This window comes from Centroberyx gerrardi, chromosome 3, assembly GCF_048128805.1.
Source record: "Centroberyx gerrardi isolate f3 chromosome 3, fCenGer3.hap1.cur.20231027, whole genome shotgun sequence".
NCBI lineage: Eukaryota > Metazoa > Chordata > Actinopteri > Beryciformes > Berycidae > Centroberyx > Centroberyx gerrardi.
Window position 1 is genome coordinate 31996814 of NC_135999.1, and position 25149 is coordinate 32021962.

Here is a 25149-nt window from a genome sequence, read left to right on the forward strand (position 1 = left end):
AATCCATTTTCTTGATTCCTTTGTGTTCCAGTCCTTGTAATCATCTTCTTTCTCTTGAATATTGTGAGCAGAAGAATATAACAGTCTCCCTCTGCTGGCAATAGTCACATTCCTCAGTCTGGTGCTTCTTTATCAATTGTAAAGTTTAGTTTTGTATGTCCCAGTCTCATTCTACTAATCAAACATTGTTCCCTCCTTTTCCCTCTTATTGATCTCCCTACTTCCACTGCCTGGTCTACTTGATATAGGGTCTTCCTTTTGTGTCTTTGTCCCATTTTCCCTGTCACGTCTCTTAATGTAACACCAGATGAAAGACTTTATTTCAGCTTTACTAATAGGTATAGGTAAATCAACATCATCTCATCTTAATGCTTCCTATACCAAGTTCATCCACTCTCTCATTTCCCTCAACACCTACATCTGCTGGCACCCATACATATTTACCATCAATTTCCAGTCTAACAATTCTAAATAAAGTTTTTCAAATGGAACATCCTCTCTCTTGAAGAACACTGTTTCAGACTCACCACAGCCGCACTAGAATCAATCAGAACAGATCACTATTCTCAACTTCAATCCATTAGTAAAAGTAAACTTGCTATCATTTCTACCATATGCCACATGATCTGATATCCTTTTCCTCACCTTCACAGTTTCTGGTATAGAATGCATAACCTGTGTGGCCATTATGGGGGTCCTTTTGATCCATCTGTATATATACTGTAGGTATATAAGGATTGTATTTAGTTTTGAATCATACCATTATTCAAAACTGACCTGATCAGTGTGATGCCCAATAAATACCAGTCAAACATCTCATCACGACATTCAACGCTTTCTTACATTTAGTTTCTATTTTATAAATGTGGCCATGTTGTTAAAGTATCAAACCATACCCCAAGAAAGTTAAATATTCCCACTTTCTCTATTTTTTTTTTTACCATAAAGTCTCAAAAAAAAACATCTGCATGTATCTTTTTAATTGTACAAAAACCCTATTTGTGTTTACGGTGAACTTGAAGCCCCACATAAGTGACCAATCCTCTACTGACTTAATAGCTTCTTGAACCTTTTGTACTGTATAATTGGTATTCCTTCCAGTTTTCCAAAGAGCTCCATCATCTGCAAACAATGATTTGCCAATGTCTGGTATACATTATTTATCATAATTGAAAATAACAGTGGACTGATGACAGTACCTTGAGGTGTACCATTTTCAACGATATATGTATCTGATATTGTATTCCCCATTCCAACCTGATTAGATCATGATTTCTTCTTCTTCTTTTTCTTCTTCTCCTTCTTCATCTTCATCTTCAATAATGAAGCCCTAACTTAATATGTCTCAAATTCTTAATATGTCTCAAATTCCCCCATGTCTACCTGGGATTGGGGAAGTTCTAAAAGCCGCAAAACAAATTCTTAAGGCTTTAGCGTGAACAATGTCACGTTTCTCTAGATAACTACTGGTAGCAGATCCACAAACAAAGCATCCAAAGTCATTGCTCGGTAGATCATGAACATGGTCTCCCTTTCTGCTCCCCAGGCACATCCAGCCAAGCTTCGAAGAACATTAACCACTTTCTCACATTTAGTTCATTTTCTCAACATGGACTCTCCGAGTAAGTTTTTTGCACAAGCCAAATCCCAAGAAACTTAAATTATTTTGCTCTGTAAAGCAGATCCCTACATTGTCAACGCTAGATCCGGTAGCTTTTTCTTGAATCCAAAAATCACATATTTCGTTTTTGAAGCTGAAATTCTAAAGCCCCATTTATCAGCCCACCCTTCGACTTCATTTAAAGTAGTAATAGTCACCAGTAGTTTTAGTCACAGAGTAGTAATTATTAGCCTAGTAGTAGTATTACGTGCACACACACACACACACACATCCAATGTGCATCATAGTTTTTCTTAATGAAGCATGTGAGTTTTAATTGGAAATGGTTTCCCTAACACTTCTTCCACCTGAGCTCTCTACTACAGACGCCTGGTAACAACTGTTCAAGGTTGTGGACTGGTTGCTTGTCGTAAAAGTAAGTGTGGCCTTTATTTTATCAAATATCAAATAATATATCATATTAAATAATGCTGCTCTGAGGACGATATTTGAGTTGATGTCTGTCCCCATGCATGAGTGAACTGTACTTGTCTGTATGGAAACATGCTGGATTTGTTGCTTGCATTATGTTTAACACTCCTCAACACTCTATTCTATTTTTCTGTGTATCCTACTATTATTTTGCTGTTACAACTACCCAATTTCCCCACAGGGATCATTAAAGTTTCATCTTATCTTATCTTATCTTATATATTGACCGCTATGTTTTTCCTCTCCCAGTGAGTGAGTGGTCTAATGGGACTGCTGTGGAGCGTTCATGGACAGAGGCAGAGAAATGGGTGCTGGTGGCTGTGTTGGGCCTGGAGATGGTAATGGGAGTAGTGGGAAACTGTCTGGTTCTGCTTGTCAAAGTCATGGTAAGGTCTGTCTGTCTGTCTGTCTGTGTGTGTATGTGTCAGTGTGTGTGTGTGTGTGTATGTGTGTGTTAGGTCTAACTATTGGTGAGATAAGCTGTTTACTAACCTGTTTATTATATAGTATGCTGGTCTGTTCATTCATGTTGGTTGCCTGTAAGAGCATCCAGTAGCCTGGTGCAGTTTTCAAAATGTCCAACTGTGTAGCGATGTAATTAGAAAAATGGAAAATTGAGTGCAATATTCTAAAAACTCAGTTTCTTGCCCCTTGAATGAGTGCAAAATTGAGATTTTAGACCCATTTTTTCAAATGTATCAAAAAAATCAAAATTGAAACATTGGTCTGGACAAATACGTCAGTTTTAATTCATTTAAACAAAATTAAATAAATGAATGAATAAAAAATTAAATAACAACATCACTTCTGCTAGTAACTGAGGGGCAACAAGGTGAGATTTTAGAATTTACTTTTCCTCCCCAGCTCTTTGTCCTTACAGTCTGACATCACTACCTTCATTTATAAACTGTATTTCAGGATAATGAGCCTAATTTTTTCCTCATTACGCTCCCTGTACAATTTCTACACCCAGAAAAAGGGTTCTTTTAACATATGACCCAATTTCAAGATGTCCAACTGTGTCTGATGTACAGTAGAACCATTTGAGCATGGTGCTATAGAGAACCTTTCTAAAAAGGGTTCTTTACAGCACCATAAAGGGTTCTGCTATGGTAAAAGCCTGAAGAACCATTTTCTGGTGCTATTGAGAATAATTTTGTTAAGAGTAAACTTTCTTAGTGCAGGCTGTCTGGCTTCCTTTCCATATTTACTGTACTTCTCTCTCTCCACCCCCCCTTTCTCTCTCTCTCTCACTCTCAGTGCAGGGGTCAGTTCTCCTGTCGTTACTGGCTTCCCTTCATCAGTCTCACCATGTCAGACTTAGGTATAGCATACGCCGGCTTAAAGGAAAAATCCACCCTCAGATACTTTTCCACTGTTATATATCATCCATCTGTGATGTCCAGTATATTCCAGGAGTTATTGAGTATTTCAATTTACTTTTTTGGTGTACCCACTTTCCCTCAACCTGCCTTGTCTACTTCTACTTCAGTTCAGAATGCCCCTGAGTCAAACCACAACAGGTATTGGCGCTGCATTGCATTCTGGTCTCTCTCCTGCTCCTGTGGGTGGAGAAATCGGTCTCTCTCCTCTTCTACGATGGATTTCTCCCTGTATGATTGTTGAACATCACTTGGTGCAAAATGGCGGCTCTAAAAAGAAGCCCTCGCTCTTTGATTCTGAGGGACTGACACCAAAACCTGGCATTTACTGTTGATGTTTTAGGTAGCTGAAACATTTCCAAACTCCATTGTAGCTGCGCTGGAAACATCTCAATATGACGTCACATCGTCTATGTTTAGCCAGTTACCTAAGGGAAGAAGAAAAATACATCAGTAAACATCAAAATGGACCCAGAAATGCAAAGTACATTGCCAATAGCTGTTTTTTTTAACAGTGTTAAGGTGTTTTAGGGTGGATTTTTCCTTTAACATAATGTAACATAGCGTAATGTGACACCACAGCACAAACCAGCATCACATGACATGACACTGGAGGGCATAGTTTAGTGTTTTTATAGGTAGGCTACTTCAAGGAATATAGAGTTTTTGGGAAATTGTCCTGTTGATCAACTTCTCTGTTAAGTGATGAGAACATAGACACCAAAATCATCCATGTGTCCCCAGTAGATCATTTAAGTCATAATTGTCTTTGTTCAGATTTTGCTCAAAATATCATGATAATTTCAAACTGTGAGCCTAGTATTGTGTATTGTAACAAACCGTTGGCTGAATGTATCATTATGTCCCTACCATTTAACTTTACTGCTGCTGCAAGTTCTCTTTTTCTCACTTTTTGGATAATGCTAACTAGTCTATTATAACTCAACATAGTGTATGCTAAAGAGTTAGCATGTAGCCTACTATCACTCGAAATAGTGTATGCTAAAGTGTTAGCATGGAGCCTATTATCACTCAATATTTCATATTTTTTGTATATTTTAGTATCCATTCATTTCTTTGTCTCAATATATTCTACTGTTATTTTGCACACCCTGCTTACATGCTGCAATTCATATATTTCATACTTTTCATTCACATATTTCTGCTTAATACATTCTAGTACTGTAATTGTTGGTTGCATTATGTTTAATACCCCCATTTTCTCTAATCTTATTTATATTCTATTTTTCTTTGCTGTATCCTATACTGTTTGCTGCTGCAATGACCCAATTTCTCAAGGGGATCACTAAAGTTTGATTTCGCCTCATCTTAATTACCCTGTTTAACCCATAATCAGAGTGCAGAAGGTCCTTTCAAATATAATTTTATAATAACCACTGTGTTGTGAAGGCTGCTCCCTCCTCATCATCTCCGGCTCCCTGCTGGCCATGCTGACGGGAGGTCAAAGGTCACCGTGGTGTGAGGTCGTCAGCCTGCTGAAGTTCGCCTTCATCACCTCCTCTATAGGAAGCATAGGTAACACACACCTCCACGCACATATACACACACACACACACACACACACACACACATACACACAAGTAGCTATGTATAAGGATTTCTCTTTTTGTTCGTTTGAAGCCATCCTCTGTGTGCAGCGGCTGATGGGTGCGGCCTCCATAGGAAATGCTGTCTTCAGTGCCATGGTGATGGCGTGCTTGGCTTCCTGGGTGACGGGAGTGGTGTTCGGGAGCGTCCCTGTCATCTACGCCTGGATCAAGTATGTAGTTTAGTTGAATTAATGTTAATGTTTCAATGGAGAGGTTTAGTGTCCCATGATTGGTCTAAATGCTGTTTCAGAGGTTTCAGAGGGGAAATACTGAATACTTTTTGGGATTTTTTTTTTGGCATGAAAATGATCAAATTTAAAGATATTGGATATCAGCACAAAATATCATCTATCAGCAGCTTTTGTCCAAAAATATCAGTATCTGTGTTCAAAAACCCTTATCAGTCGAACCCTAGTCAATGTACTTCCACTTTGCTTTCTCTCTGCCTTTATCCATTTCTTCTTTTCTTACCTTCCCTTATTTACCTCCGTCCATCCCTCCTTTCTAACCCAGGTACGACCCGGCAGAGATGCTGTGTGCTGTCTTCTGGGAGAGCAGCTACTCCGACATGTTGGTCTACATCCTCTGTGCCTTCTCCGTCTGTATCTTCCTCCCCTTCCTCCTCATCCTCCTCTGCTCGCTACTAACCGCTGCCGGCTGCCGCAGGTGAGCTGCCTGACAGATCCGTTAGTGACACCTATGGAAATATACCACAAACCGCTAACATTTTCATGTCACAGACCCCGAAATAGACCCATATTATGCACCCAGAAGATTTTACTTGCAGTATTGAATTGTAGAACTGTCTACAGTATATGAAGAGATAACAACTCACTCTTCTACATTCTCTAATTCAGTGGTCCTCTCCTCAATGTGGGGTCCGGGGACCACCAGGGGACCTTGAGGGGGTTCCAGAGGGTCCCCAGCAAATTGATGAATTGTTAAACTTCAGCATTATTTAATTGACAAGAAGATAACACAATTAGAGAATGTAGAAGAATGACTGTTTTGATCGTAGTTTATCGTAGTTTTTTTTATCTCTACCTACAATACAGATAGTCATGGAATTCTGGACAAAATCATAATCTGACAATAAAAATATTCTCAGATTTGGGTCCGAGAGACAAAATCTCATCAAATGGGGGTCTTCGCTCTAATGTGGAATAAATTAGGGGTCCTTGATATGAAAAAGGTTGAGAATCACTGCTCTAATTGGAATAATTTCTAGTGAATTCAATTGTAGTGAACTTAAATTATTCCATCTCATTTCTTCTAACCTCTCTCTCTTGTCTCTCTGTCTGACTCAGGGATGATGATGATGATGATGATGATGAGGATCTGTCCTCGGTCACTCCACTGCTGGTGGCCTTCTACCTTCTCTGCTATACTCCTTTTGCTGTGTCTGAGGTGACACACACACACACACACACACACGCACACACACACACACACATATACAAACACACATACACAAACTCCTGCATACCCAAGATTGCTATATTACAGTAGATTACAATGCAAGACAGCACTAACTCTTTTCACTGTCCTATCCAGCTGTGCTGATGGAAGAAACATGAGTTATGAATGAAATCATCTATTAACCCAATTTCTCTCTTGTTTTTCTTAATTCAATTCAATTCAGTGGGGCTCTATTGGCTTGACACAATCATTCCATATATTACCAAATAAGGAGACAAAATTAATTATTCACTACAGAACAATAACAATCAAATAAGGTCCAACTAGCCATTTACAGTGTTGTTCTTCATCCAATTGCAACTAAAGTTGTAAAATATTTATTGTAAAAATGCTTCCTTACTCTCTCTCTATTCTTTCTTTCTTTCCATTTACCCACCAGCTGATCCTCCTCGGCAGGCTGGACCTGTCTCCAGCTCCTGATTGGCTAAGGACGCTGTCATCTGTGATGTCGTACCTGGACTGTGGGCTGAACCCCCTCATCTACTGCTCCAACCAGGACTTTCGGGAGGCGGGCCTGGCCCTGCTGTGGACCAATAGGAAGTCATTTTCAGACCCTGTCCTGACTGGCATGACTAAACTGGACCTTTAAAGATGTGCAGTTGAAGTTTTCCCTATTCATTTCCCCATACCTTTCAATGGGAAAACCCCACAATCATGTAGACTATAAACAGACTCATGTTTTTGGATTTCAATGAAGTGAATTATACATTTCCTCTTAACAAGTTAGTGTTTTAATTGTCGATATGGTTATGTTTTAAAACCTCCCATTTGCTCTATTCTTTATATTTAATTGTTTGTGCTGTGTGTTACTATTCCTGCTGTAATGACCCAATTTCCCCACTGGGATCATTCAAGTTTTATATCTTATTAATCAGAATTTACATTATGGAGTTGTGATGCGTTTTGTCCCACTACAGGCTTTTCAATCTTAAATCTATTCACTTTATGAGCTTGTGATATAAGCATCTACAGTATGTTACATTTAAACATGGGTTTAAATCTATTCTGTCAAAGGTTCCTTTACTTTTGTCATGTTTTAATTTGTAATATTCAAGGATGTACCCACCATTTGCAGAGTATTTCTAATGAGAGAAAACAACATTTGCTTCTATTGGAGGCTGTTTGCTTGTTTGACTGCAGGTCAGAGTTTACCCTCCTTTTTATTTACCACTACATTACTGGTAATAATTGTACTGCAGTCAACATAGAGGCAGGACAAACAACTATTTTGAGTTGAGATACTTTTTTAAGTCCCAAGAAGTTTATTTTATTTTCAAACAATTCAAAGTCTTCATGTGAATATACACAAAAAATTGGATTAGCAAATAGTTTCTGCTTTGTATCTTTAAAGGAACTTCTATAAGTCCTGCTTTGATTTCATTATACAACTGAGCAAAATCTCATCTGCTACATTTATTCGAAATGCCATTTTGTATGGGTCAGGGGCTTTCTTGTCACAGACCCCCATGTAACACATTAGACCACAGACCCCACTGGGACCCATATGGGAAGATTTTAGTTGTCTGCAGTGTATATGGGGGAGGTAACAGTGATGAGAGGGAAACAAATATTGCCATTCTTTAATTCGCGATGATTTCTTGTGAATTACGTTACAGTGAAATCAAATTATTCCTGAATGGATGAACCCCTGGAACCTTACAGATCGTTCTCTCTTGTATGGGCGCCGCGCCAAACTCTATTTAAACATCTGGCAATTAAATATTGCTTTGCTTATCAGCAAAAGCGCATCATACCTCATTAAACATTACTCAAGACCTTTCTACATCATTTGTAGTTCAATTCGGCATACATATAATCCACCAACCAGCACTTATTTCAATACAAATTCTCAATGGAGATTAATTAAATTATCTTCATACAAAAGACAGTAGGCCTATAGTCTATTGTGCTGTAGTCTTCCCGTGCGCTCTCTGTGTGAGTGAGGTCAGGAAGCAGAAGCTGTAGTGGAACTGCAGGACGTCGCACACTTTAGACCAGAAGTGTCCGGTTATCCGCTGAAACAGCCGGTACCGAGCGAGCTGGTGATCCAGCAGCTTCAGGAGCACGAACCCGGCGCATGACAACATGGCCAGCAGCAGGTATCGCCGCGAGCGGCCGTCCCCGTGCTCCAGCTGCACGCGCACTCCCCTGTACACCGCGAGCGCGACGTGACAGCCCAGGGCCACCTCGAAACCCCGCTCGTGGGCCAGCGTCAGGCCGTAGCTGAGGATGGAACACAGCTCGAGCGCCGCCGCGTGCCCCGCGCGCCACGCCGCCGGCCCGCGCTCTATGAAGCGGCACCACACCGGGACCCACGCGAAGATCGGTAAGGTGAACCACTGGTCCAGGACGGCCGGAGCGCGCCGCAGGGTAGCCAGGCGCGTCCACTGCACGGGTGCATAAAAGACTGCCATCAGGCCGAACACTTCCCTCATATAACGACTCTGTTGGGTTTCTCTGGCGCCTCTCTGGCCCAACAACCAGTACAGTCCCATGTAGATATAGGCTAGGTTGACCAAGGAGTTAAACGGCATCGCCAGGAAACCGGGCAGATATTCAACCGTTTTTTCTGCGTAATGGTCGTAAGACAAGTCCACCTGAACGCCGTCAAACAGGCTCGTGTCCGCCAAGGCGATACAGACCAAAAAAGGCACTGACACGTGAAAAAGAGCCGACTTCATATTGTTTTTCATCAACACAATCTTACACTAAAGGCATTGTTTTAGCGAAAGAACGCTGGAAAGTTTCCTGTAGCCTGAGATACTGGACTTACTGGACTCAAAAGTTGGAGCTGTTGTTACTGTTCCGGGTTCAGAATCACGTGTTGGAAAACGGAGGGTTTGGATTGGCTTCCGTGCCCCAAACCCCGTCTTTGAATTCACTTCAACTTAATGCTATCAGAAAACTAATAATGTAAATGTAAATTAGCAAAAACAACAAAAACAAACAACAGTTGATCAATTCAAATCATATGGAGATGATAAATTACTTGGTTTGAAAACATGTTCAATAGCACATAGTCATCAATATCTATAATAACTTTGAACAGTTCCACAATTGAGAACATGTCGAACAAATCATTCAATAGTCAGTAAAGGGCTGTCAGACATTGCAGTAACCAATGTGTGACCGTGTATGGGAGGGTGTGTGTCACTTCATGCACACGTGCACACTCTCTCTCTCTCTCTCTCTCTCTCACACACACACACACACATTTATTTCTTTACTGTCCATCAGGCCCCTCTCCCCTCATGCCTTGGACATTTCATAAGTTAAACACTGCCCAGTCAAAAACCTTCGATTTTCACATTTTTTCAAGTGAACAATCAAATTGAAATATGATTGTGTCTTAAATGGTTAAAGTTCAATTGACAAGTTATATTTACAGCATTCCATTTATTATTTACAATATGTTTAGTTGTCTTTAGTTTTTTGTATTTGCTATTATTATATAACTGCTTTGGCAATGTAAGGAAAAACTTATCATGCCAGTAAAACTCTTTGAATTGAACTGAAAACTGAGAGGGTGGCACGGTTTCTTAGAAAATGAATGAATGAATGAATGATTGAGTGAATGAATGAATGACTGAAACAAAGACAGACAGACTCATAGACAGTACAGGAAGAAAAACAGGTTTTGTCAGTTACGGCGAGTCGGTGACTGTTACTGCGGTCTAAACATGGACCAGGGGGAAAACCTGAGAGAGGAGGAAGGAGGGATGAAAATAGAAGGCTTGACAAAACATGAGCAGTGTAAGAAAGGAGAGATAAAGCAAAGGTTGGGGGGAGAAAGAGACAGAGATCGAGGAGCAGAAACATGAAGAAGGGAGCCTGCTGCATTACCTGAGAAAAGAGGTAAGAAATCGCACCTGAATGAGAAACAGGCAGTGAAACTTTAATGATCCCCATAGGGAGATTAGGATGTTGCAGCAGCAAATAGTATAGGATACGGCAAAGAAAAAATAGAATTTAAATAAGACTAGAGCAAATGGGGATACTGCGTATAATATAGCAATTACACGTTTTGAACATAGTAAGCAGAAATGTATGAATGACAAGTATGACATTTCTGAATAGCAGCATGTATGCAGGGTGTGCAAAAAAACAGCAGTAGAACATACTAAGAGAAAGCAATGAATGACAAATATGTACAATATGAAAACATATCAAAAATATGAAATATTTTTGCTTACTTCCCAGCAATGTTTTTGCTAGGAAGGTTTTGGTGTAATTTAACGCTGTCTGGATGTAATGGGGCTTGTACAGTGGATTTACTGTATGTGATGTTTGTTTCATAATGGGTTGTGGAACAAGTTAATAAGGATTTGTCTGTCTGTCTCATAATGATTACTTGCTTGACAGTGGTATGTGCTGTACAGTTAATGTGGAATTCTATCAATATTGTTTTGTGTCTATTGCTCTTTCTATCTCTTTCTCTTATTATAGATGTCAGATGTAGACGGTGTGGTCCTCTACATAGACAAGTGCAGACAGGCAGAATTGGGGATGACTTTAGGCCAGGACCCATGTTTGACAGCACCTGGGAAAGAGACTATATCTCCTGTATTGGGTGGAGTGAAAGGCGAGAGTCAATGCTGGGACCCCAGGCCTAGAGAAGAACCTGACATGGCAGCAGGTGATGGAAGCTGTGTATTTGCAGCTCTATCAAATGCAGAACCCACGTTGCCACCACAGCCGCCTCCAAAACCACCTCCAAAACCACCTCCAAAATTACCTCCAAAGCTACCTCCAAAGCTACCTCCAAAACAGAGGCAGAGGTCTCCTGTAATGGGTGGAGTTAAAGGCGAGAGTCTATGCTGGGACCCCAGGCCTAGAGAAGAAACTGACATGGCAGCAGGTGATGGAAGCTGTGTATTTGCAGCTCTATCAAATGCAGAACCCACGTTGCCACCACAGCCTCCTCCAAAACCACCTCCGAAACCTCCGCACCTCTTCATCCGAATGAGGGCTGAGACAGAAGAGGAAAAGGAGGGGAGGACACAGGAGGAAGAGGAGAGGAGAGACAAAGAAACGGTAGGGAGCGAGAGAAAAAAGGAGGAGGAAGCGAGAGAAAGAAATGAGAAGAAAGAAGTCGGGAGGACAGAAAAATATTTGGAAGTGAGTAAACTTACACCTCCAGCAGAGATCCCTCTAGAGGAGGAGGAGAAGGAGATGGAAGAAAGGGGAGAGGACAAGGGAAATGGAGACAGAGATGCCAACAATTTTGGGTTGACCACCCCTATGATGACAAAAAACTCCTGCCAGCTAGAAGAAGTAGCGACAGGACCAATCCCCAAATCCTCAATGAGTCAGGAGGTGGGATGGATGGGGGAAGGACGAGGACGAGTTGCACCCTTTAACAAGCCCCCTTGTAGTAACAGGCCAATCACAATGCTCCACACTGAGATCCAAACTCCTCATTCCCAGTCGCAGGACCTAGGGAGCAGAGGCCAGCACAGCCCAAGCAGAGATGTCCATCCTGGGATTCTTCCGAGAGACACTCCTGCTGCTTTGATCAACCCACAGACAGAGACGGGGATGGAGGCAGTCAAATGGACAGAAGATCCCAAAGAGATCCAGTTGTCTCGACACAGGGGGCATAATTTGGTGGCTGATGGTGACAAGGAGATTTTTAAAATTCCAACTGGACGAGAAGAAGAGGGCGAGGAAGGGAGGGGTGAAGATGTCATTGACCAATCAGCAATGAAAGGGACGCTAAGCCATGCTGATCTGATGGAGAGAAGGGTTAACAGACGAAATGCAACTTCTCAGAGGTGAACAAACTCTCTCTCTGTCTCTCTCTCTCTCTCTCTCTCTGTCTATCTCTCTCTCTCTCACACACACACACACACACACAGTGGGCAGTCACATTCTGGTCTTATCGCAGACTGTCACTGCAATTCATTGGAAAATGAGGGAGTTTCCATCCGCCATCAGAAAGCATTTAGTCAGCGTTAGTCATCCTCATTCCTCATTATTTAATCTCTGTTTTCTTTTCTACCTTCTTCCTTCTGTTCATTTCCTCCTCTCCTCATCCTCCTCTCCCCCTTTTCCTCCCCCTTCGAGTTTTCTCTCCGCATCCTCTCCTCCTCTCTTTTCCTTCCTCCTCCTCCTCTCTTTCTCGCTCATAATTGCAGTTCTAATGGTAATACATTTTCAATCTTTATTTTGTTCCTGTGTAAATGCCGTCTCTCTGTACTGAAGTCATTTTAGACAAATCCACAAGTGATTTTAAATTAATCTGATAGATCTAATTTAAAGTGCTAATCTTTTGATTTTGATTTCACATCTTTGATGCTAATTGGTTATTATAATGGGTTGCCCTGCACTTCTCAGACATCACTTGTCATTCAAATCAGTGTGTCTAGTACTGTGACATGTTTTTCATTGGATTTTCTGTTGAAGTTTCAGTTTCTGTAGGTGGTGCTCTTTTCTTTGTCTGTTGAGCCATGGTGGCTATCACTGCTCATGCTAGCTACCCAGTTCTTCTTCTTCTGTTTATTCCAAACAAACCGGAAACGTAGAACACATCACTTCCTGTGCAGCAGAAGATTTTTCCCAGGAAAGAGCTACCAGACACCGGCTGTTTAGCACAGACAATGTAAAAGCTGGAACTGGATATAAGTGGAATCACTGTTGTGTTATAGCAAGTGGTGACAGACCAGCAAAACAGACATTTATTTATCTGAAAATGTTGCAGATTATTACTGTGAAATATAATTTCCCTTCTATCTTGCACAGCCCCTTTAGTTCTCTCAAGTTCTGCAGTGAAATCAACCTGGTGGAAGATCTTCTGTCAGGCAAAGAGTGGTCACAGTTCCTGTCCATCAAGCAGAGCCCCTCCCCTCCCCTACCTCTGATTCAGTCAGACGCAGAGGATGCAACCCAGCCCAGTTTGTACGTCCAATCAAACCCTGGACCAGATGTGGACCTCCCTCCGGATGTTTTTGAATGCAAACATGCCGACACAGAAGAGGAACCTATCTATGAATATATGGACCTATCAGATACGAACATCACAGCAGAGAGCCAAACAAATGTGAGGCGTCAGGAAGTGAGAGGTTTACCAAAGATATTAGTGGACAGAGAAGCATGTGAAATGAGTAAGTCTAAACAGGCTGGATGATGTTTTCACCCCCTTGTTATTACTGGATACATCAGGAACTATTCTTCCTTTTTAATTTGTGTCAGGATTTGACATATGTGTTTGAAGGACGATACCTTGATTTTTGAATTGAAGCTGATAGCGGATAGCTTGCCGATAGCTAACATTTTGTGCCAATATTCAATATCATAAATTTGACCATTTTAATTCAGTGTTTCCCCCAAAATTGTATTCTTGTCAGGGTGGAAAAGCCTCTGAAAAAGCATTTCGACCATCATAGAACAAAAGTTGAAAAAAGGTTATACTAATGAAATAGTTTTAGGTGGGTTAGCAGGTTTTAAAATCACCACACTGGAATGATTTCTCAGGTCAGACATCTAATAATAATGATAAAAACATATTGACTAGCTGTGGTCAGAGAGGAACCTCCATCATATCAGAGGTGGACTACACTGACTCTGATGAGAACTCTAGACTAACCCTAGTACCGACGCTCAGCGCTGGCCATTCTGCATCGCACCTAGTCCAAAGAAAGTGGAGGCTAGAGGTGCTCAACTCACACTGAAAAGCAAGAGTGAAGTGCTAATGCTCAACATATGTAAAAACCTGGAAAATCAGGCAGACAAAAAGGATTGTGTCTTCAGTCATCAGTCACATACAGCCTTCATTAGCAGGCTTTCAACTCATTCAAAGTTATTTCTTAAAGGTTTTATATAAGTCTGAGGCTCGGGAATCTGACCAATTGAGGTAAACTTTAGAGCGTTCATCTTCCCCAGCACTGGTATTTACGTATTGTTGGCTGTAGGTATAATTGTATTCTACTGAACAGGCCAAGTAGAATTCAGTAAAATACATAACAGCAAAGCGATCAGCATTCGATCCTCCTAAACAGACCGTGAGTTTAGCAACGTGCAAAATGTCATATATTTGTGGTCAGGTCCCACGTCAAATGAGTTTTAAAAAAAAATCGTACTCATCCACCTACCATGTATTATTGTATATTTGTAATTTTCTTTCTTTTCTGTGGCACCTACATTCCTCTGAAAAGTTTGGTGCAGTGCAGAAAGGTAATGTTTTGATTCCTCTGAACAGGCCCAAGGACTAAAAATGTTTACGACACTGTGGAGTTTATCCCTCCTCTGCTGCCTGACAGACACATTGATTTCTCTGCTGTTAAGGTTGGTGAGTTGTTGAGCTGTTCTGAATTTGTGCTTGGTTATTATTATTTTTTTTTTTTACAGGTGATTGTATGGAGCTAAACTTTACTCTAAAGTATTGTAACCACTCAGAGTAATTGTAACTGCAAGATCGTAACTGAACTCCAATTGGATGAGATCTGGCTTTATGTATTAGTTGCGGTTAGGTTTCAGGAAACAATGGCAAATTGTAGTAACTGTTGACTCACAGAAACGGGTTGCTGCCACAGGTCCATACTCCTCATGGGCAACAGCCTGCTCATCCAACTAGAGAAAAAACTGTGATTGCAATGTGTCGAATCGGCTAGCTCTGTAGCCGTGTCCCGCCTATGGCAATGTACATAATCAAAAATAATGCCACCTCGACCGACAGGTACAATTCCCACACAGCCAGCACCTCAAAGAATTGAGGGCGCAATGCAACAAATTGTAACTGTGCTGTGGGAATCTTAAGTGTGGGAGATAGCTTAAATCACACAAAACACCAAAAACACGTGACGTAAAGGATAAGTTCGGCAATTTTTGACCTATATATAATTGTCTCCTACTACATACATGTAGTACTTGGACCTGCAGCGAATATTGGCTCCAGAGTCAGCTTTCGGTGAAACGGTGAGCTCTGTTGCTTTGCCTCTTGCTGCTAACAATGAGTCCAAACAGGTTTTGTCAAAATATCTCCAAAAAAGCCAGTCTGTGAAAACGATATGCCGACCAACTGATGTACTTACCACACCATTTCCTGTCAGTGGATAGTCTTAGTTCTCCCAAACTCTACCCGGCTCCATGTGCAATTGTTTACAATCTGACCTGACCTTCCACAAAACTAGATCAATCAAAAATAGTTCCATGATTTCCTGATTAGTGAAAGTGTGCATAATGGCTGAATTGTGTCATGTTTATGCTCAACTCCCTGTGGAGCCTACAAATGGCTTCTTTGGAGATATTTTGACGAACCCCATGGACTCAATGTTAGCAACAAGAGGCCTAACTAACGAACTTATCGTTTTGTGTACACTAGCAATTGTTTTCTTTCAGTTACAATACTTTGGAGTACAGTTACAGTTACTCTATTTCAGGAACAATTTTTCAGAGTTGAGTTACGATTACTGTCTTGCAGCTACAATTCCTTTGAGTGCGGTTACAATACTTTAGAGTAAAGTTTAGCTTCATATGATTGATGCAGGAGAATTGTGGCTATTGTTGGTATTATACACAGAGTTTCCTCTTTTGATGTTCTACTCAATTCCATCCCCTTCCATTTTCTCTCACTATCTCCGTTTTGCAGTTGCAGTGAGGTTTTTTTTTTTCTGTTCTGCTGGTTGTTGTGCTGTTGGTTGTTTGGTTTGTTTTTTACGAGAGATTATTAGGCAGCTGGAAGGGGGGTATAATATTCTTCAATATATATTTAAGGTGAAAAATGAAGGGAACTCTCCCTCTATATCTTTGTGGGTAGGGTTTGATCAACATGAGTTTTCAAGGGACGATGCCGATATTTTTTGTATTGAAGCTGCAAATAGCAGATACTTTGTGTGATATTCAATATCTTTAAATATATTCATGCATACTTGTGTGGAATTTGGTCAAAATATCAATACTAGAATACTAGAATCAATTCAGCTTATACGTATTCCCATAGCCTACATATTTAGAATAAATATGTAAACAAACAAACTGCAGTGTATCCATCATATTGGAGGTGGACCACACTGACTGGACTAGATCTAATTGTTTTCTCTGTTCATATACAGTATGTCTTGCACTCTTTCACTCACACACACTCTATGTCATTTCACTGTTGTTCTTTTTCTCTCTGTTTCCGTCTCTCTGTCTCTCGTTGTGTCTGCCAGTCTCAAGGGCCTCTTGACAGTTCGGTTCAGAAGTATCGCATCAGGCTGAGCAAGAAGAGGAAACACCGAGCACCACGCCTCCGACACAGGAGCCGAGGTCAGAAAGCCTGCTGCAAAATCCTTTTTTAAACTGTAAAAACTCATACGCCTTTGGCTGCATTACTATCTATCTACTGTCTATGTATCTGCCATTTACTATCACTCAACATGTCTGCTAAAGCGTTAGCAAAGAGCACCAGAGCCAATGATCTATCAGGGACAGATGAATGATTTTCTCAACACTTAATGGCTAAGTTGACCAATGGGAGTCACTCTAAGCTGCATATTGCTGTTGCCACGGAAAAACTTGCAATTTTGGTGATTTTCATATTTTTTCAGTTGAGGGAATACATAGTTCTTCTATGGGTTGAGACGTTTCTATGATTCTTGGGTTTATGAAACCCTTTCAAAACCCACTGGATAAACTCCAAAATACAAGTGGTCAAGCTACAAACAACAGGGAGGGGTGGAAGAATGACATTACTTTGTCTTTTTTTTTTTAAACAGAGATCTTCTCCCATTCTTCCTATTCAACCTCTCCACAACAACTCTTCCCCACCTCCATCTTCTACAACATCCCAACTTCAGGAGGCGAGGAAGAGCAGCAAGTCCCTACAGCACAGGTTAGAACAGACCAAACAGGAAATTCATGCTGAAAATAACAAGGATAACACAAAGAAATTCAAAGTTATAAATCAATTAAGTATAATTGGAAAGAGCAGTAATGAGGCTGTATATACATCAAGCTTCGTAAGTATTTGGAACACATTGTTTTGGCTCTGAACTTTTATTACTTTGGATGGGACATCATACAATTACTGTGAGGTTAAAGTGCAGATTGTTTGCTTTAATCTGATGGTATTTTCAGATTAATTATTAATTTGATAAATCCATATTCGTTAGATACAAGATCTACAATCATGACTAAAGGGCAAAGAGAGATTTGTACGTGAGGAGAGACACCACTGTTTTAAAATACCTTCAAATTAAAAGGATCTAAAGAGTTTTTTACTTCCCATATCTATCTATGTGTTATGGGTTAGTTATTTTGTACATGTGTGATTTGAATAAATATGGAATTCCACTCTGTAATTGCCCTGTAAATAACAGTGCATCTAAGGAGATTTAGTGAAGTGATAATTTGTGAGATCCTCAGTTTTTTTTTTTGCCATCTTTGGTGTTTATTGACTGCACTGCAAATCTAAAAGCTTTCATGAACTGGATATAGGTTGAATCACTATTGTGTATCAATCAGGGATAGAGAGTAGTAGAATATACATTTATTTATATGAAAATGTTTCAGATTATAACTTTAAATGAGACAAACACTTCCTCGTCATTGCTATACATTTTCCCATTTTTATCTTTGTCTAATTTGTCTGTCTGTCTGTCTGTCAGTCTGGAGGCAGTCCCAGAACTCTGGCCAAGTTCATGACGGCTCTGAAGGATAAAACCAAGAGCAGCACAACCAAAGGAGGACAGGGAAAAGAACTAGGCATCCCACTTCATAGGTTTTAGCAAAAGTGTGCACAATATTAATGATAATATTAACAACAACAGGAGTCATGGTTGAAGTTATTGGGAAAATGGCATGAATAATGTAATATATACAGTATGTGAAAGTAATATATGTGTGTGTGCGTGTGTGTGTGTGTTGCTGCTCTAGAGTGAAAACCTCATATCTTCAAAATGTCTTGGAGGAACTTTTCAGGAACTAATAAAAACAACATTGTTTTTAGCCTGACCTCCATGCATTTTTGATTTTATCCAGTGGGTTTTTGAAAGGATTTCATAACCACCAATGGTGGTAGAATTTTCTGAAACCATAGAGGACCATGTAATCCTTCAAACACTACGACTAATTTCAAACACAAAAAAAACAAAATTGGAGTTATGAGGTTTTCAGAGAAGTGAGGTGCTATTCTAAGTTAAACACCATAGGGTGTCACAGTTTGCCAGGGGACCCAGAACACCTAGCAACACCCCTGTATACATGTATAAATGTGATATATGTTCTGTATAAATGTAATACTGTAACCACAGAACTTGAATGGATAGAACGGTCCTTCCACTGTTTGTCATGGTAATTTGGCTAGTACAGCATAAAATGGCGACTATGGAATTTCAACGGTTAGTTGCTATGGTGACAATGCAAGTCTGGTCATTAAGGCCATAAAGTGTGTCACACTTGCTTGAGAACTGTGCAGATGGGTCTGTTGCACAAGTGCTTAGCAAACTGTCAAAACTCAACTGAAAGCTGATGTTAGCGACAAGGTTAACGTAGCTTTATCAAAGATGTGCTTCTCTCACTAGCTCTTGACCTACAAAAAGCCAGCAGCAACTGGTAAAAGAGCACCACCTAGTGGTGGCATAACTGACAACTTAATTCAGCTGCAATACCAGTTTTCTACTGCTTTGGTCCTTGCTGCAAAACCTCTCACCAGTCAGTTTACACGGAAGCTAGCCCAACAGTACACATAAAAATGGCCACCGCTCCGACATTCCAGGAATGTTGATTTGAATGGGAAAGACCGTTCTATCCATTCAAGTTCTGTGACTGTATCCTTTAAAGGCCTGCATGTGTTGTTAATTAAGCATTCATTTATGCTTTTTCCAAGAATTGATTTTCATACATCATCATCTTTGACACTAATAGTAGCCTCTGATGCATCCTGTAGCCTACTATGAATATCAGAATCAGAATTATATACTATGAATATAATTAATAAATTAATAAAAATGTATTCCTGCCTAAATATGGGGGTAAACTCTATTGTTTTATTACCCAAAAATCACCTCACAATGACATGGGCTGATGCAAACCAGAAAAACAGTGCAGCAATTTAAAAAATAGACAAAATGATAAGCTATACAGAAGAATACAAAATAAACTGTTTGCCCCAAACTAAAACTGAGGTCAAATAAATGAACAAAACTTAAAGCAATATTCCACTTAGTTTTAATATGGGGGTTATTTGGCACTTGACCACCATGAAAATCAGAATATAAACTACTCACCAAGATCAGATGCCGCTGGACTAAGTAGTAGTAGTGGCACTAGAGCCAGTAATAGTAATAGTAGTAGTGAAACTAGTAGTAGTAGTAATAGTGGCACTAGTAGTAGTAGTAGTAGTAGTTGTAGTAGTAGTAGTAGTAGCAGTAATAGCAGCAGTAGTGGTAGTGGTAGTAGTAGTAGTATTAAAGAAAGAAATACAGCACAGCCAGAGGAGTGTTTAACTATTTAAGGCAGATGGAATAGAGGGATGGAGGGATGGAGAAATGAGAGAAGGAGGGTGAGAGAGAAACATAACAGGCACAAATTGACTGCCTGTGGCTATTTACAGCCTCTGTTAAGTGTACACTTTACAAAGCCATTGTGGCTAACCGGCTAACCCCACAATCGATCCAATTGATTTAGAGAAGCCGGCCATTTAGCAAAGAGGAAAAAGCTGCACTGCAAAAAGGTCTGTCTTAACAAGTAATCTCATCTTGTATTGAAGCTTAAAATTGCACTTTTCACTTCTATTATCTTGAAACAAATGGGGTGATTTGCTTTTTTTTTTGTTATTGTGTTTACCAAGTTTATTTATCAACATTATTTATAGATTTTATTCCACATTTTAGCTCCTTGGTGTATTGTTTGTTTGTATGTTGTTGGATGTTACTGTGTTCTTCTGCGTACAACAAACTGCTCGTAACTAATTGCCGCTAGTGGGATTAATAAAGTTGTTTTTAAATGTGAATTTGAATTGAATATTTCCTTAACCGGTTTCAAGGAAAAAAAAAGATGTTAACACTTTAAACAAGATTAAACTTCCGTTGCTGTGTGCAGTTAAAGGTGGCAGTAAAGGTTCGACCACTATGACTTCATTAAAGCCAGTATATTTTTGGATTTAACTTATTGAAGAAATTTTGTGCTGCTATTCAGTTTCTTTACATTTAAGCATTTTTATGCCAAATCATTAAAAAAATGACAAGTATTCAGTGTTTCTCCCAGAGTTGTATTCTTCTCAGTGTGGGAAAACCTCTCAAACAGCATTCAGACCATCATGGGACACTAAAACTCTCCACTGAAAGGCATACTAATGAAATAGTTTTAGGTGGGTTTGCAGCTCCTTAAGGCAGAGTGAGGCAGGTTTCACTGCAGGTTTTACAGACTGTTGAGTAAAATCCTCCCACACCACACTGGAATGATTTCTCTGGTCAGACTGATATCAAAATAATAAATAGAACTGCAAGCAGTGGTTGTATGGGTTCAATCTGTTATATTAAGACTTAAACTTATTTAGGAAATATCAAGGTTACATTAATGTGAATGCTAAAACTGATCTGCAATCTGAAAAACTGTTTTCCAAAAAAAATTGAAATGGTTTAATTCCACCATGGCAGTCTTGGGTGGTTCTGTAGTAAAATTGTGAAGCTGACACAGCTGGATATGTGTACTTAGTGTCATGTCAGTCAGACTCACAATGTAGGAGTTATTCTATTTTATAGTATTAGATATTTTTATGGCATTTCTGCTTTATTGGAGAGTACAGTGAAGAGAGACAGGAAGAAGGGGAGAGAGGGGGGGTTGACATGTGACAAAGGTCCTGCCTGGGCCGGATTCAAACCCAGGACATTATGGTTACATGGTATGCAAAGTTGATCTTAAATTGTAGTCCCAGCATTTGGCTGACTTACATGAAATTCGTCTTGAACAGTCTTAAGTTCTTCAGGTTTTTAAGTTATTGTCTGAACATGCACTCGATTAGTTACGGCCAATTTTGTGTTAGCCTGTGACTGTTGTCAAGTTTATCATGTAATTCTGCAGTTAATGACTTCAGGACGATCCTAGCCTGACATTCAGACTGAATGGCCATTTCATTACCACTCCATTATTCAGTCTGAGATTGCCTCCATGTCAGCTGTTCTCTGTGTGGGAGGGTGGTGATTTTCCCCGAACACATTTTCTAGTGACAGACGTATCCGGCCACTCTGATATTATTTTCAGTTACACTGATGCTGGCTGTATTTACTAACTTCACCAGGAATGTCGGTCATTTTAGACAAAAATATCGTCTTTGTAAAGACAATATGTTGGTTAAGGAGTGATTTCAACAAATATTCTTTGAAACGCCACGTTGCACGAACGGTTCAAATTTTAGTCCCGCCCACAAAGGTGCTGATTGGCTCGATCATTTCTCAGAGCTAGAAATCTCCATTGAATAGAGCAACACCAGAAGTCTCTGAGTGGGCGGGACGTGATTCAGGAGTCTGGAACCAGGCTGATTCAGGAGTCTGGAACCAGGCTAGGACAATCCTGGAATTGAACCCACAATCTTCCACATGAGAGGCTGATGCCTCACTGAGCCAAACTCCTGTTATGATTTTGATGTGGAGAAAATAACTAAAGGGAGAAGTATTGTGATACTGCAGCCTATGACTGACATTGTTAATCACTTGACCACATACAACGTTATAATAAATCAATAGTAAATTGCTGCTGCACTGCTATATGGGTTGAAACTTCAAAGCATTTGGCACTTCTGACCAAACCCCGATCAGTGATACCAAATCAAGTATTTTGCCTTTGATAGATGATGTCAAACACCTGCTTTGAATTTAGAGAGTTGTCTACACTAAGTAATTTAGTGTTGATTTACTTTTCATGAAACTTCACAGTATACACAGGACTTGAACTCACAACCTTGTGGTCCAAAGACCTGAGCTTAACCACTCTGCCAACTTTCACGTTGGTGTTGCAGAGTGGGGACATAAAACAAAGAGATAAGTGATAGGTCATAGGTGATAGTCCAACCCATATTGAAAGCTTCAGAAAGAATATTATAACTGTATTAGTGCCCCACATTAATCAATTTACACATGGCTTTACAGACATCATCTTGACAGTCCAGACATCATTTGTATTTAGTTTGATGAAGATTGATCAAACTATCTTGAACATATCACGTTGTCAATTTATCAAACTATTTGCAGCTGCACATTTCCATCTACCGTACGCTCAGTTTTCAAGATAGCATTATAATTTTTTGGGCTGTTTACTAATTAAGGTATGACAATTTCAAAAATCATGTTGTTTTTTTCCTGTAACGTACAATTTAGGAGGACAACACTGTGGGGGGGCGACAGAGGGGGTCGACTTCAGAATCGGGGGTAGGTACCAGTGTACGAAAGATTTATCTCACTTCAGCCGACATGTCCTGCGTTTTAAAAAAAAAATTATGTTTTGATTTTAATATCTATGGAGATTTGGTTATTATTTAATAAGCCACGGCGACTATAATCAATCATGACCAAATTTCATGAGTGGAAAATCCAATATGGTGGACATTGAAAGTGATATATGGGCTGGACTCAGCACCTTCCAAAGATTCTGATGATGATGATGATGATGATGATGATGATGATGTAGTTTTTGTTGCCTGAGTAGTGGGGGGCCATAGGAGCCCACCTGCCAAATATGGTTGCTGTAGGACTTACGGTTTCTGAGCTGCAGACACTTTTAGTGGAGAGAAAGAAAGAAAGAAAGAAAAATGACAAAGAAAGAAAGAAAGACAGAAAGAAAGATAGAAAGAAAGAAAGAATGAAAGAAAAAAGATAGACAGAAAGAAAGAAAGAAAGAAAGAAAGAAAGAAAGAAAGAGAGAAAGAAAGAAAGAAAGAAAGAAAAATGACAAAGAAAGAAAGAAAGAAAAATGACAAAGAATTCCAGCAAATACAATAGAGTTCTACTTAGATAGAAAATAATACAGTGGAGTAGAATTTGGACCAAAAATCCCATCCACACTGTAAATGTTTTTAAACTTTTGTCGCATAAGAAAATGTGCAAAAAGGTCAAGGTGGGTAAATACTAAATCACTACTGTAGGAGTTAATTTTTTCCGGCTTTACGAAACTCAACATACGCACAGTATATGCATCATCGTCCAGTCTGTGGTTCCGCTTTGTTGGAAACTCCATTAGGAACATGAGAAGACATCAGATATCAGATAGTGCTGCTCTCCTTATTGCATTACCTATCATTCTCTCCACCACTTCATCTGCTTTATTTCTCTCTTTTTCTCTACCCTCCTTCCCTCCACTTATATCTCTCTCCCTTCCCCTCATCAGCCTTGCACTCTTCCCCTGATTAATTGTTAACTGATGTTGGCCATATTGCATGCTTTCTGAAAACAAAGAAGTGCACTCGGAAAATATTCTAATGCACCAACTAAATGACCACATTATGACATATTGAATGATGTGGTATGAATAGAGAGAGAGATGATAGATTGGGGAGATAGAAAACAAGACAAGAAGACAGAGAGAGACACATTTCACAGCCTTCAATGCCAATTATATCTACACTCTGGAAACGGTTTCTATCTATCTAGAAAATGGTTCTTTAGGCTTATAGCATAGCGGAAGCCTTTATGGTGCGTTCAAGAGTTCACTTCAAAGGTTCAAGAGTTCACTTTAAATTTGCTTGACAGTTGGATGGAAACATATATGACTCTTTCCTTCCCTCTCTCTCTCTGTTTTTTCTGGGTTTCTCTCTCCAATAGGAATCAATACATATAATTACCCTTCATATAATGACCCTTCCTGAAACATCGAGAAGAGTTATGTCTACTACTGTCAGAGAGACGACTGGATGTCTGTTTTTAACAAACCCAACTAGAGCCCGCTTCCTTTGTTTTACACCACAAGAGGAAATGCATAGCTGTAAAAAAGTAGACCACAAACCGAGCGCTAAGCAAGTAAACCACTTAGTGTCGACTGTCTTGGTTTGCTCATCAAGGCCATTCTAATATGGCAAGCTGTTTTAACACGTATAAGCATGACCGGATTCACATTGCAGATATCTGTAATTCATTAACGACTAGTCAAAATGTTAATTTATGATATCTCTAATTACATTTTGACTAGAAAGATTGAAGTTATTTTTTTGCCATTAAGTTGTATGGAATCTCCAATTAAAGATATCTACAATTCAGTTTTGACTATCTGAAATGTGAATCTCCATTGAAATGATGTCTAGTCGTACCGCAAATTCAAGATATCTTTACTTGAGCTCTGACTAGTCATAATTTCATCAATCATCTTGTTTGTTTGTTATCTGAAACTAAGACATGGCTAGTCAAAATTGTATTATCGAAATGTAACGATATGTAATTGTAGATATCGAAAAGATGTGTCAACCTGCATTAACACTGAATAAAACCTTTAAAAGAGTCATAAAGATATTCTAGCGCATTTGTGGTGCATTACATACATAGTTTCATTACAAGGTGCAAAACAGGCAACGAAAGCAGGAACATAAAAGCTGATTGTTCACTCTTCCTGGCACAGATCTGATCTGATCTTTTCATTCTAAACAGAAAAAAAAGGAGGAGATTGCATGAGTTTTTTTCCTGTT

At 39.7% G+C, this 25149-nt stretch overlaps 3 protein-coding genes across 3 annotated transcripts; 2 read left to right on the top strand and 1 right to left on the bottom strand.

Moving 5' to 3' along the window:
- The first annotated feature begins 1609 nt into the window (after nt 1-1609).
- Nucleotides 1610-7152, top strand: LOC139914572 (uncharacterized). The gene is made up of 8 exons (XM_078290170.1): nt 1610-1622; nt 2342-2478; nt 3353-3416; nt 4885-5010; nt 5116-5254; nt 5598-5750; nt 6392-6491; nt 6943-7152. The coding sequence occupies exons 1-8, from the start codon at nt 1610-1612 to the stop codon at nt 7150-7152; spliced, it is 942 nt and encodes a 313-aa protein (XP_078146296.1).
- A 712-nt stretch (nt 7153-7864) lies between these two features.
- Nucleotides 7865-9359, bottom strand: tmem187 (transmembrane protein 187). The gene has a single exon (XM_071902939.2). The coding sequence runs from the start codon at nt 9254-9256 to the stop codon at nt 8465-8467; it is 792 nt and encodes a 263-aa protein (XP_071759040.1). The 5' UTR covers nt 9257-9359; the 3' UTR covers nt 7865-8464.
- Nucleotides 9360-11970: 2611 nt separating this feature from the next.
- On the top strand, nt 11971-18356 carry LOC139914584 (uncharacterized). The gene is made up of 6 exons (XM_071902940.2): nt 11971-12337; nt 13305-13666; nt 14761-14846; nt 16712-16808; nt 17258-17373; nt 18149-18356. The coding sequence occupies exons 1-6, from the start codon at nt 12102-12104 to the stop codon at nt 18266-18268; spliced, it is 1017 nt and encodes a 338-aa protein (XP_071759041.1). The 5' UTR covers nt 11971-12101; the 3' UTR covers nt 18269-18356.
- The last annotated feature ends 6793 nt before the right edge of the window (nt 18357-25149 follow it).